Raw genomic sequence first — 13,986 nt, forward strand, 5'->3', positions numbered from 1 at the left:
TAGAGTTTTCTTCTTCCACCATATTTTCTGTTGCTTAAGAAAGCTACTAAATTTACCTATTTTTCTTGTATTCATCTTGTGTACCAAAGGCTCTTATTAATTCAAATAGTTTTATTTTATTTTATTTTAGTGTAGTTTATTCTTTTTGGTTTTCTAGGTATATTAAGTTTCTTCTAAGTTATACTTGGACTCTCACATTTCTTCCCTTCTCACTCTCAATGTAGATAGCCATTGGGAAAGTCCTACATGTCCACTGGGATAGTTTGATGATGATAGGAGGAGAAAAACCTATTTAAAATATTTAAAACAATTAGTTTGCAGAAATAGTTTATTTCCATAATTAGCATCCTCCTATACAGCTCTGACTTTGTTTGCTACCTATCCAATGGAAGATTTGGAAGCAGGAATGCTATTAGATTCTTTAGTTGCAAGGACACCTAATGAAGTCATTTGACATATATGTCTTTAGATAAAAAGATAATTATCTTTTTGTCCTCTGAGATTTAAGGGATGACTGGGAATAAAGTGCCTATCAAACCATTGAACTGGAGAAATGGGGGAAGGAGCAGTGACGAAATAAAGTTCCAGTTTATCAGTTGAAATAGAGGAGAACGTTGTAGCAAAGAACTCAAAAGAATGAGAAATTATGACTTAATTTACAGTTAGTTTTTGATTACAATTGGATATGTGTGTGTTGGTGCCGCATTTATCTCCATGGTAATTTAGGTCAACAGAATTATTTTGGATTTTCTGAGTACCATCCCTTAATGGCAGAACAAACCTGAAAGCCAGCCTAAGATTAAAGTTGCATCACATAAACCCCCAAATGGACAATTCACAAGCAGTAAATCAAAGTCAAGTGCTGATTCTGGCTGGCGATGTGAAATTAAAGTTGCGAGATTAATCTGAGGATGTCATTTGCGTATGTGAAGGGGAAGTCTGAGTTGATCTTTTTTGGGCTCTCCTCAGCTGGCCTCTTTCGGCCAGCCTCTTCTTTCCCTCGCCCCCTCATTGGATACTTCCAGCCCTGAGGCCAAGCAGACTCCCTCCCTTTTTGAGAACCATGCTTTTGGAATCACCTTAAGACCAATTTATTCCCGGTGGTATAAGAGAGAGGCAGCATGGAAAGATGGTTAAGAGCCTAGCTCTTTCATCCAAACTCTCTGGGTGCATACCAATTCGACCCTAAACTAGCTATTTTACTTCTGGCAAGTTACTTAAACTTTCTGTACCTCGGGTCCCTTATCTGTGAAAAGGGAAATGGTAGTAAAAATAGTACTTACCGCATAGGGTTAGCTAATTTATAAAGCTAACATGTAGGAGGCATTTGTTAATGTAAATAAAAGATCTACAAATAATTGCAATACTAAGCCAGAGCATCATAGGAGTACATGAATACTCAGGGGAAGAAGAGATTATATTTATTGTCATGACTCATCGAAACTGGTTTACATAGTTTTCCCATCAGACTTGAAGGTGAATGACTTGATGGTTCTGAAAATTCAAGTTCAGTCTGAAAAAATGAAGATCCTGCCATAGAAATTCAGAAATCTCTTGACTCAGAATCTTGACTCAATAATGATAGCTTTGTACAGGATACCATTATTCTGGGTATAAAAGTTCTGAAGTATTTGTTTTAAAATCAGTCACATTTTAATTGTGCCTTGAATTTTGTGCATAGCATTGCTTTGTATAGACAAGACTGGGCACTAGCTTGTTTTTATTTGCAGTGTCATGAAGAAGGCAAGTGTAACTAAACTTTTGTGTAGTCCTTGAAGTGGTATAAAGAAGGAACTGATGTGGTTTTGTTAGTTCTAAACCAAGATCTGTCCCTAACACTGACCCCTTGAGAAAATAAGAACTAAATCAGGTTGCTTTCTTCTGGTTCATTTCTAACCAGAGAACTTTTTAAAGAGTTGGGACAGCTTTTGAAAAAATGAAGGCAAATTTTAATATTAGCAGGGCCTGAATCAACACATGCTTTGTAGTCATTAAAATGCAAAATTCTAGTTAAAATTAATGTCAGTAACAACAACAGCAACAAAAAAGCCTCTGTTTTCTACCAATTATTGATTTACTAGATTTTTCTTCCAGGATAAATTTTAAATTCCAAGCTAATTGACAAGTCTGACAAAAGATTTGATGGAGGAAGGAATTTAAAATTACATAGCATTCTTGGTTTGTCTGTATTAATGGAAGGAGCCAGAGGAAAGATAATCCTGAAAGGGATGTAATGGTTTTTAAACATAAATTATATTTTTCTGATTTGTGACTTGGCTAGAATAGATTTGTAAAGCACCAAATTGTAATTTTATTTCCTTTTCTTTAAAAAAGTTAGTAGTTACTTATATAACTTTATAGGAAAAATTAATATGCAAGGATGCATTTATATTAGTTTAAACTTACATCTAGTTTGTATACATACAAGTATGGTTCTGAATAGTTGTAATCAGAGTGGTGTCTCTGTGTGTTCACTTCTTTCACATATCATAATTTATTTTAACATAACCCATGTGCTTAACATTTTTTGAAAAATACTTCGGTATTATTTTGAATGGTTCTTTCTACTGCCGTTTTCTTATTTTGAATGACATTCCTTATTTAGGGGTACTCAGGTTAATTCTATTTTTTTCACCATTGAAATAGAACTAGTATGAAAATCTCTGTGAAATTGCTTTATCCATTGATTCCTTGGAGTGTAGTGAAGATAAGCAAGGGCATTCATTAGGTTAAAAATATGCACAATTTTGTAGCTCTTTTTATAACTTTATTTCCAATTTTTTTCTAGAACAGTGATTTTTCAGTGGATGGGGAGAGAGCATGTGTAGTTTGAGAAAACATATTCAATATTTTAGTTTAATTTTATATTTTAAAATGATTATTTCATAACTCAAGCAACAGAAAACAAAACAATGAAATTATGTTGGAGAAGAGGAAGTACATGGTTCAGAAACACTGCTCTCTGAAGACTGAAACAATTGAAAAAGCTTCAGCTTATATTTATTTTTTCCTTAAAGATTTTTACTTATTTTGAAATTAAAAAAATCTTTATAGGTATATAGTTAACATACAGAGTTATATTGCTTTTGGGTGTACCATAGAATGATTCAACACTTCTGTACATTACTCAGTGCTCCTGACAATCAGTGTACTTTTAGTTCCTAAAGGAGAGACTGAATGACTATGGAGGAGGTGGCCCAGAAGTGCCCATGGTGAGTGAAAGAAGCCAGCTTGACTTGGCTGAATTGCCATCAATACTCCCAATAAGGTGTGGGCATTCTTTCTGCGTTTGAATCAGCACATCCATAACTTGACTTACAAAGCACCTGGAGATGTTGTAAAACTACACATTCTGATTCAGCACTTCTGGGCCAGGGCCCGAGATCCTACATTTGTAACAAGTTCCCAGGTGATGATGAGGACATTACCCTTGCAGTGTAATTTGGATGGTACTGTTTTGGATCTCTTCCATCCAGGCCATCGGGAAATGAGAGTTGACTTCAAGGGATCCTGGGTCAGTTACTTCAGTGACCTGAAAGTGGAAGAGATGAACTACTGGCTTAGTTGAGGGGTGAAGTGATTCTGCTCATTCAGAAATCTGAGGGGCGGGGGAGTAGGAAATTCTTAATATTAGATGGGTTAATTGCAAGAAGTTTTAGGTGCCACTGACACCAGGTGGTTCAGAGACTGAAGGAGGTAAGGGCTTTTGAAGTGGTACTCAGGTTCCTGCTGCTTAACTGAAAGTGAGATAAGATCAGATTCGTTAGGAAACAATTTTCAAAACAGACTCATTTATTTTGACTAAATGAGGCTGAATGATAGTAGGGAGATAGATTCTTTGTATTTTTTAGAGACTCGCTGTTTTAGAAAGTGAAAACTAGTCGCTGACGATTTGGCTTGCATCACTGCTGAGATTTTAAATAATGCATTTCCACATCACCTTTAATGATACTGAATTACTGCCATTAATCACCTCCCATAGGCAAAATGGGACTAAGGACCTATGCTAGTTGTCCAATTCTATCTCCATTTTGCTATATGACTTTAAGAAAATCACTTAAAGCCTTATGTTTTAAGTTCCCATGGTGAAAAATGGAAAACAAAGCCCTCCCTTGTTCCCTATAGAGTACTTACTTGATCAGTGGACTTTGAGGTAGAATTTATAGTTTCAAAAACAAAAGTCTTTAACAATGTAATGTTTTATATTTCTTTTGCATATGTTATATATGTGCATATATCAAGCTATTTTCTATATGATCTAAGTGTGCTGGCAAACCTTCATAACAAAAATGAAACATTTCCTATAATGACACCAGCAATTAAATCGAATTTTTTTTGATTTCTCAAATGGAATGAACTTGATTATAGTGTTTTAGATGTATGATTTTTGTCCTTTAGGTAATCGGTACTGATGGATATTGATTAAAGATATAATAATTAAAACCACATTTTAAAAAAGATTTATTTATTCATTTGGGGGGGCAGGGGCAAAGGGAGAGGGAGAGAGAGATCAGGAGTTCTTTTTTTTTTTAAATTTATTTCTTTATTTTTGAGAGAGCAAGAGGGAGAGATAGAGAGAGCAAGTGGTGGGCGGTGGGGGTGTGGGGGGAGTGGCAGAGGGAGAGGGACAAGTAGACTGTCCTGAGTGCAAGGCCAGACAGAAGACTCCATCCCATGATCCCAAGATCATAACTTGAACTGAAACCAAGAGTTGGATGTTTAACTGACTGAGCCACCCAGGTGCCTCAGGAGTCTTTTTTTTAATTCAAATTTGTTTTCTTATTCTATTATACTGTAAAGTAACCATAATAGTTGTGTTATAGAAACATAGTATTATTTTTATTATATTTATAATTAATATTATTACTACTATGAAGTGCACCTGATAGTACCTTATCCCAGTGAAATATTTTTCAGCTTAAAGCTCTATATGTACTTAAAAGTAACATGACTACACTTTGTTCAATCTATTCAATAATCCATGATTTTTACCAATTATAACAGGTCTCTATTTTCTTTCTGTCCAGTCTCTCAACTAGACAAACCCTTAGGAGTGTGAGTTCCCTTATTTTAAAAAAGGGAAAAGATAAAGAACACTCTAAAAATTGTGATTACCCAGATAACAATATGCAAGCAAGTTAGATCCCCCAAGAGTTTCTTCCTATGAATGCAATGGTGCCATATATGTGTGTCCCAATATATGTAACATTTATGTGGAATAGTTAAGCTCAAATTTAGAGCAGCTGTTATTCTTTTGGAATTTTTCAGTAATGGAAGTTTCTTCTTTCACAGGTATCAAGGTTATATTTATACATACCGAGTGTCCCAGACAGAAACAGGTTCTTGGAGTGCTGAGGTACAGCTCTTTAATTTATTTTTTGTTTCTGGGGGTAATGGGAAGGTGTTTGAAGTTTAGGTTGGTTTTATAAAAGAGTTGTCAAATCCTACATTCCCCAAATATTCATCAAATTCAAATCACTGAAGCTCCAACCCAAAATTGTTCATGGATCATTAAGAAGGCTTTAGAGGATTTTTGTTCCAGTTCTGTTCAGCCACCATTGTATAGAACAGTCTCACTTTGGGTGAAATATACAAAAGTTGAAGGATTGTGTCAAACTTTTAGTGCCTATGCAAAATTTTAGAAAGCGTATACAAAATGTGTAAAATGGTTAAATAAGCAATTATTTACCAGATGATACCAATATGAGCGTTGGTTCTATGGTGGATTAAACAACATGACTCCTGTTTTCTAAGAGCCTGTAATACCCTCGGGGAGATACAACATGAATTAAACAGTGATGTGAGAGCTGAGTTTGTCCTCACATAGATCTGGATTCCAGGTCTGATACCTCCTCCTCCCTGACAGGTGTATAACCTTGGGCAGGTTACTTAACTTTGAACAAATTTCTTCATCTGTAAAATTAGCCTAAAAATAGTTCTTCACGCATAGGGCTCATTTTAAAAAAGATTTTATTTACTTATTTGACAGAGAGAGAGAGAGAGAGAGAGAGAGAGAGAGAGAGAACAAGTGGGGGGGAGTGTCAGACAGAGGGAGAGGAAGAGCAAGAAGCAAGCTCCCTGCTGAGCAGGAAGCCCAATTCGGGCCTGGATCCCAGGACCCCAGGATCATGATCTGAGCCGAAGGCAGATGCTTAACCGACTGAGCCACCCAAGTGCCCCATAGGGCTCATTTTGGAGATTAAATGAGATAATGCATATAAAAAAAAGCTCTTAGCCACAGGACCTGGTACATAGTAAGCCCTCAAAAATGTGAACTCACCCAGACTCTGGACAACATGATTATTGTCTAGCATAACAATGTTATGCTATGTTATCTAGCATAGGAGTTCAAAGAAGGGAGGATTTTCCAAATACTAGTAATCAAGATTGCTCTTTGTGTGGAGGCAAGACTCCCAGCTGGGCCATGTGGAAAGGACATGGGTAGGCAGATAAAATTAGAGGAAGCATTACAGTGGTTTTGAAGGTATGCTCTGCAAAATCCTAAGGTTCTTCTACCTGGGTGCCTTGGGGTTGCCAGGGGTGGTGCACAGAGGGAGAGGAGGACAAAAGTGGGTATGCTTTTGGGTCCCCAATTCATCTTTGATCTGAGTGATTCACTTTTGCTTATCAACTGGGGCTCAAATAAGATTTCATTAGAAAAATGGGTTCTGATGGCTTTGAAAACATTTGAGAGTCACTATACCATTGCACATAATGCCTGCAGAGTGAATCTATTTCCACATAACAGGGTAGTATATCGCATGTTACCAATGTACAGGTCTCTACAACTGAAATTTTGACCTCAAATTTTTTCTTTGATTTCTGAGAAAGAAACAGCCTGTCTTTGTAATGAAAGCACTTCATTATGAGTTGTTTGAAAACATAAATGCAAATATCAACCTCTGTTAATAACTCAATCTATGAGTTTAAGAAATTCTAAAGTCTAGACTTCAAAAAAATTAAAATAGCTCTAACCTTTACAAATTCATCAGTAAATTAGAAAGCCCAAGTTGTAGACTACAAATGTTTTGAACTACAGAGATGAATTAGGGCATGTTTTCAAACATGTTGTTGCTTTATATAATAAATAAATAAATAAGTAAGTAAGTAATAATAATAATTAATTTATAATCATCACAGATAATTAATACTGTAATACTAATTACAGGCAAAGCAGTAACACTTCTAATCAAAATGACTTTTACCCATTTATATTTTAAAATTCTCTGCAGCACTGCAGAGATGATTGAATAAGAAATTAAATTTCATTTATTATGAAGAATAGTTGTGTGTGATATAGACGTATATATTTGTATATACTTTGATTAGAAATAGCCCTTCTCCCCAAGGAAGTAGCCTTAAGCTGCTGAAGAGTATTCTTTATGGAAAATGTCTTAATTTATTAGGGTTTAGCTAATCTTGTCTTTAAATTTGTTTTCTTCTAGTTCAAATATAACATCATATGCAGATTGTTACATGATTGTGATCATGTTAAGGAAGAAAGGGCTTATTGAACATAAATGTCCTTTCATCCTGTTGTCTGGTCTGACCCCGTTTATATAATGATATTGTAATTATCTGCACCAAGAGAGCAGAAGATTGGCATGTTTTTTCCAAAGGGAAAACAGTTTTTTTTAAAAAAATGCTTTATATTTATTTTTGTAATGCATATTGCATTTTTTCTATCTACTAAATTTGCTTTCTTAGTTATGTTTTTGCTAAGGGAATATTAAACTAGTGTGTGTTCTCAGAGCTCATATCACCTGACTGTAAGAAATTTCTCTAGAGCATATTGAAGACCAGCTGTGATCCAAAACATGTTTCCATGGATAACTAAGAGATGGCAGTATGAGAAATGTGCAAATATGAACAATAGCTGAGTTCAGTAGCAGAATGGGAGTTGTCAGTGGTACAATTCTTGTGGTAAATATATTCTCAAAACTGGTTAAATGACAGATATTTATACTGCCTTTTGGAACAATGCTTTAGTTTGCCACCCTACAGGAAAAATCATGGCAGTAACATTCTATCCTCTGTGCAAAGATTGTGCTAGAAATCTAAGTAGATCTGAGATTTGTTTCAAAAAGTGGGATGAAATTTGAACGCTGGATCCACCAAATTATGAAAGACAAATATTATATGAATTTATACACTAAAAAAAGATTTTATTTATTTGACAAAGAGATAGTAAAAGAGGACAGGCAGGGGGAGTGGCAGGCAGAGGGAGAGGGAGAAGCAAGCTCCCTGCTGAGCAGAGAGCCCAACATGGGACTAGATCCCAGCACCCCCGGATCATGGGCCGAAGGCAGGCATGTAACAGACTGAGCCACCCAGGCACCCCCATGTGAATTTCTACTTTTAGATAGACTTTTAGGTTTTATCATTGCCTAGTGTATTAACTTATCTCCTGTGACTCAGTAGAATTTTGCTAAATTGTTAATTTAGAGAATTTTACACCCAATCAACTATCCTTTACTAATATGTGCATTGTCATCAGTGTATTGTAAAGAAGATGTACTAACCTCCCCTTATTGACTTCAGTGCCTTTGGGCTTTTCTGGATGTTTGATCATCGGTAGATGCTAAATAATTTTACTTATTAATCTAAGGAAAACTCTATAAATTAGGACAGTCATTTGCCAGTGAAACATTATATCCCAAATTCAAATTGTACATCTAGTGCTATTATTCCTTCTGTTTGTGTGGATAATCAAGTGTTAACTGCATATAAGTCCCCATAAAAAAGATGCTTCTGTTGATAAATGGTTTTATAAGCCACAAGAACAGCTAAAAAGATGTGTGGTTTGAAATATTTCCACACTGGGGGAGTGAGCAGTTTCTCTTCTGGTTGGTGACTCTAACTTCTCTAGAAACTGTTTGGTCTTATCCTCTCTGTTGGTGAATTCATTGTGGATATTGGCCTGAAAGACAAAAGACTGGGTCCTGCGATCTAGAAATTGAAAAAGTGCCATAAGGAAAGAAAATATAAGGAGGCATTTTGTGCCTATGACCTGCCTGTGCAATTTAGAGATTCTCTTGGAGCCAAAGAACTGTTTGGAGCTCTGTAAGAATAGCCATGGTATTTTGGATGAGGTCTCAAGTTGAGTCCTGGAAAGGTGCTTTTTAAAAATTTTTTTAAGATTTATTTATTTATTTTAGAGTGCAGGTGGAGAGGGGCAGAGGGAGAGAGAAAGAGAGAATCTCAAGCAGACTACCTGCTGAGCACAGAGCCCGATGTGGGGCACGATGCAGGGCTCCATCCCACAATCCCGAGATTGTGAGCTGGGCTGAAATCAAGAGTCGACTGTTCAACAGACTGAGCCACTCAGGTGCCCCAAATTCTGGGAAGGTGTTTTTGACTATAGGAGTGGCACTGAGAGAATGTTCTACATCTACTGAGGCTCCAAGCTGTGTGAGCCTATGAGTGGGCACTAATTTAAAGCTAAAAAGAATTTTTTCGGTGCTTTCAAAGAAAAATGACTTGCCCCAGTGTGGGAAATGACTGAGTTACTATGGACGGCATGCTGTCTTCAGCTTTTAGTCGAGTTGGCTAAAGTTTGCATGCCAGCCTTCACGTTTTCTCATTAACTGCTAACAAACAAACAGCTCCCACCTCAAAAATCTTCCAGATGGAAGAGCTGAAAAACAGCTTTCAAAAAAAAAAAAAACCTAGTCATTGTTCAATTGCTTATAGCAATACTATTTTATTTTATGTAAAATGACAGTTTTGAGTTGATGCCTAAAGCTGAGCTCACAAGCTTTTGCAGGAAATTGTCGTTTTCAGCAGTTCCTTTGCAAGAGAATTGATGTCAGGAAAGGAATACATTTTAATAGTCACTTGCAAATAATGATCTCTTCAAAAGCAAACAAACAAATAAATAAAGGTGACCTTATATAGTCTTTCATTTTCGTGTCATAGAGAAAACCTTGTCACGGTGAAGTGTTGGCAGAGAGCAATTTGGGGGAGGATAGGGAAGTGTCCCAAGGAGGAACAAATTTAATGAAGGATGAGGCAGGACACATTGTGAGGTGAGAGTCTAGGGACTAACTAGCGATATGTTGTGTGTCCCGTAACGGTCAATTTTTAATTTCCTGTGGAGCATTTTTATTGTGGAATGATGACAGGGAGGATGGGTTGTTGTTGTTGTTGGTTTGGTTTTTCAGGCTTTTTATTAATGACCTGTATGATCTGTGCTTTTTTCTGTGTTTAACTGCATTCTCTCTGTTGGTGCATTCATTGTGGGTAATGGCCTGTATACCCTCAGAGGCTCGGGATGTATGATGGGTAGCAGGCAGGAAGGGCAGGGCGAGGAGCAAGAGCTTGTACAAACTAATACCACCCTTGGGAGAACTGAAATGACAGCTCATTAGCTCCTCTTGCAGGGAAATTCAGCCAACCAAAGTAAGCTCTTCTAGAACTGTTGTTTTTCCTTCTTCCTTATGTTTTCAAATATTTGAACAAGTTACACAAATGTTACCTCTCTACGCATCCCTCCCACATTTTGTAGGCTTATTTGTGTCATTATTAGGAGGTAGGTGAATAATTTGCTTGGCCTTTTATTTTCCAGACAGCACCTGGGGTTCATAAAAGATTTTTCCGGAAAATAAAAAATCTCATTTCAGCATTTCAGAAGCCAGATCAAGGTATTGTAATACCTCTGCAGTATCCAGTTGAGAAGAAGTGCTCAGTTAGAAGTGCACAAGGTACTCCAGGTATGGTTTACCGTTGATTTTCGACAGGGCTTGCTTGGCAGCTCGGGGTTATGAGTCAACCTGTTCATAAATATATGGTTATGGGAAATTCTTTAGAAACATGCAGTGGGGAAGTAGGTGTTGCCAGCCAACCGAGCGAGAGGGGACTCTTCACAGGCTATGATTTCAATATGCTATACTGTAAGCTTTTAACAAAACTCCGGGAAAATGTAAGAAATTCGATGAGCCCACAACATGTACACCTCTCTTTTCCCGTCATGTTCTCTCTCGACCCTTTTGTCAAGGCAGAAGTACCATTTCACTTCACTAATTTGGGCACAAAACATTTGAAAGACGGGACAGTTTGGAAAACACCTGGGCTGTCCCTTACCTGTGATTGGTAGACTATTTTCTCCTTCAGGCTTGGAAAGGCTAATGTTAGCGTGGTCCACGTGATCCTGCTTTCTGAATTTGTGGTGCTTGAATTAATGACACTTTATTGTAGAGGAGGAAACTAAATTAGTACACTTTATTATTCTACAGGCACACATTGTTACATCTCCTGAGCAAAGGTACTTTAGTGTATGGATCAAGCTAACGACAGAATACTGGTCAATGTCTGCAGATATGTGATTGCCTATTCATCTACTGAAAGGGGTTAATCACTTGTTTGGAGTAAGAGGATATGCCTTGATTGAAACAATAAATATTTATGATTAGAAAAATGAGCTGTCAGGTCCTTTTTTGACAGGGACCCAGGCTCAGGCATAAATTGACAATTAGACTTAAGTGCTGAATTAAATTAATGAGTAGTTAGCCTTTATAATAGGGATGTAAATAGAACTCCAATTTACAGATTACACGTTATGATTGCAAACTGTTCTATTCTTTAGAACTCAGTTTTAAGTACTGGTTGCTTGAGCTGTATCACTGGGTTATATCTTTGTGAGCTTTATGCCGTTGGAAATTTTATGGTTACAAGTTTGAGTTAACCTGTAATTTTAATAGCTTGTGAGTTTATCTTTTCTTGATTTTCATGATTATTTTTCTTTAGGGAGAAGAGAAGATCCTGATGTCTTCCTGAAAGCACCATGAAGAAAAATCAAATATTTTGTACTTTATTTTCTATAATTTAAATATATGCTAAGTCTTATATATTGTAGATAATACAGTTCAGTGAGCTGCAAATATATTTCTAAAGCCATCATAGTCCTGTAATGGAAGTATCTAGCATGATGTAAAAGCTGAAATGGACTTTGCCAATAATGAGGAGCTTCGAAATGAGGTTATTTTCAGTTATATTTTCAAATGGGAAAATGATTCAAAACATAACGATACTTTATAAAAGATAAATGTCAATTCTTGCCAAATATAAATAAAAATAATCCTCAGTTTTTCTCAAAAGCACCATTTTTAGTGAAATATTATTTGACAGCTACTGCTTTTAAAATGTCTTGCTTGGTTAGATGGCAGGAAGCCGATTTGTGTCCCTTGTCTTTGTCCTGTGTGGTTCTAATTAGGTATTACGCTCTCCACTAGCTCTGGTGGTGTAGGGTCTTCGGGGATTTATGAGTTGTGCCCTGTGTGTTAAAAAGAGTACTGGATAAAGTGTGAAGAATTGCTCTTTAATTCTGAAAGCAACCTTTTCGCCTAGTGTTCTGATGCCGGATAGAGGACCCCATAGCCCAATCCGGAATTTAAAAATCCCGTCATTTAAAATATGTTCTCAACGTCTAGTATATTTGATATTATAGGATTTTTCATCTACCTCTGCCCCAGTTGTCAGTACTCCATGTAAAACCTTGATTTGAAAGGAAGCTCCTGCCCACGGCTATGCAAGCGGTCTCCCTATTTGGTAGCCCAAGAACACTGGAAACCTTACGGTTACGTTGTTTTTTTTAACAATTCAAGTGATGGCAACCTAAGGGAGAGTCAAGATTTTACACAGTGACAGATATTTATATTTTTTCTCACATTTATATTTTCATGACTTTTGTGATTTGATTCTGTATCGTTTCGGGGCTCCTAGAATTTATTCACCAAACACAATATAGGCACTGGGGTACAGAGATAAATGCACCCAGCCACTGTGCTCAGGCGGCTTGCTGTCTAGTTGGACAAGAAAACAGTAACAATTAAAAAAAAGTAACAGGGAAAGACCAAAAGATGTCAATAAAAGGTGAGAAGCACGGTCTATGTGAGGTTCCGCTGTGTAGGTAGATCTGTTGTCGGAGGCAGAATGAGTCAAGACAAATACTCTGGTCCATGGTCCATAGGAAAATGTGAAGTTCTATTATAAACTAATACATTGGAATTCTGGGTTGTACATGAGTGGGGGGCGGGCTTGATGAGCTGCCAAGAGACAGAGCTACTCTCCGTGCACTGGCAAGATTTGGTGTATGAGCATTTGACATGGATGCAATGAGAGTGCAAAGGTGGAATCGGGCCATAATAATGTATTGTGGGCCATTTACCGTTTCTAGAAGTAAAAGCACCACTTTAACTTGTGAAGGAATTTGGAAAGCCGACTTTCAAATCAAAATGCGTATGTTTAGATAATTTTTCCTTATTTGTCGTTTGGGTTTAAATTTTAATAGGTGTATCTAATTTTCACTCTAACTTGTTCATTCTGGAATAATCCTAAATATATATGAATTATGTATGCATGTTTCTTTATCAGAGTCTTTTTTGAAAAAGCTTTTTTGAATCATTAATGGCCTTTCATATTTCAATAAAGTATTTGAAAGCTCTATTTACCGAATTTGTCTTAAAATAGTTGAAAATAATATTCAGAGTTAAGTGCTATTAATATATTAAACAAAGCATTGATGAAGGCCATTGTATCTTATCGGACACATTCTCTGAAAAAGGTAAGTGCTTTTCTGAGTTTACTATCAAACTTTCCAGTTGAAGTGTCTGCCCACTGTTTTCTTTTGCTGGTCTTTTACTCATAAAGTTTTTTCACTTTTTCTCTCCCAGCATAAGCATTCTTGCTATTTCCAAGTACATAATAGCTTGCGGCTTTACAGAAAGGTCATATCCTTGCCATATCTAAAATATTGCCATGCTAACATACCTGTAAGATGCTGAGTCAAGATAGAAAAATGCACGTATATTTCCAAGTGTACACCTTTCTTCAGAAAAAAAAAAGTGTGTCAGCAAGCCCACAAGGAACATGACAGTTTGTCAAACACATTCATTTCCTCTGAAGTTTGTTCTTAAGAGATAAGGTCAGTAAGGGAGACAAGCTTAGGTAATTGTCAGTTTGGCTATTACAAGCAAGTAAGCTTCGTGG

The 13,986-nt window shown here is 36.6% G+C and overlaps 1 protein-coding gene across 2 annotated transcripts in view; it reads left to right on the forward strand.

The window, feature by feature from the left end:
• The window catches only part of SH2D1A (SH2 domain containing 1A), a 42,148-nt gene extending 28,705 nt beyond the window's left edge, over window positions 1–13,443 (forward strand). For both annotated transcript variants that reach the window (XM_072744138.1, XM_026017922.2), the window contains 3 exons: window positions 5,293–5,356; window positions 10,568–10,712; window positions 11,746–13,443. In XM_072744138.1, coding sequence (XP_072600239.1) covers window positions 5,293–5,356; window positions 10,568–10,712; window positions 11,746–11,786 — 250 coding nt within the window. In that variant the 3' untranslated portion in view covers window positions 11,787–13,443. The remainder of the gene's footprint in view (window positions 1–5,292; window positions 5,357–10,567; window positions 10,713–11,745) is intronic.
• The last annotated feature ends 543 nt before the right edge of the window (window positions 13,444–13,986 follow it).

The sequence above is a fragment of the Vulpes vulpes genome, chromosome X (assembly GCF_048418805.1).
Source record: "Vulpes vulpes isolate BD-2025 chromosome X, VulVul3, whole genome shotgun sequence".
Lineage (NCBI taxonomy): Eukaryota > Metazoa > Chordata > Mammalia > Carnivora > Canidae > Vulpes > Vulpes vulpes.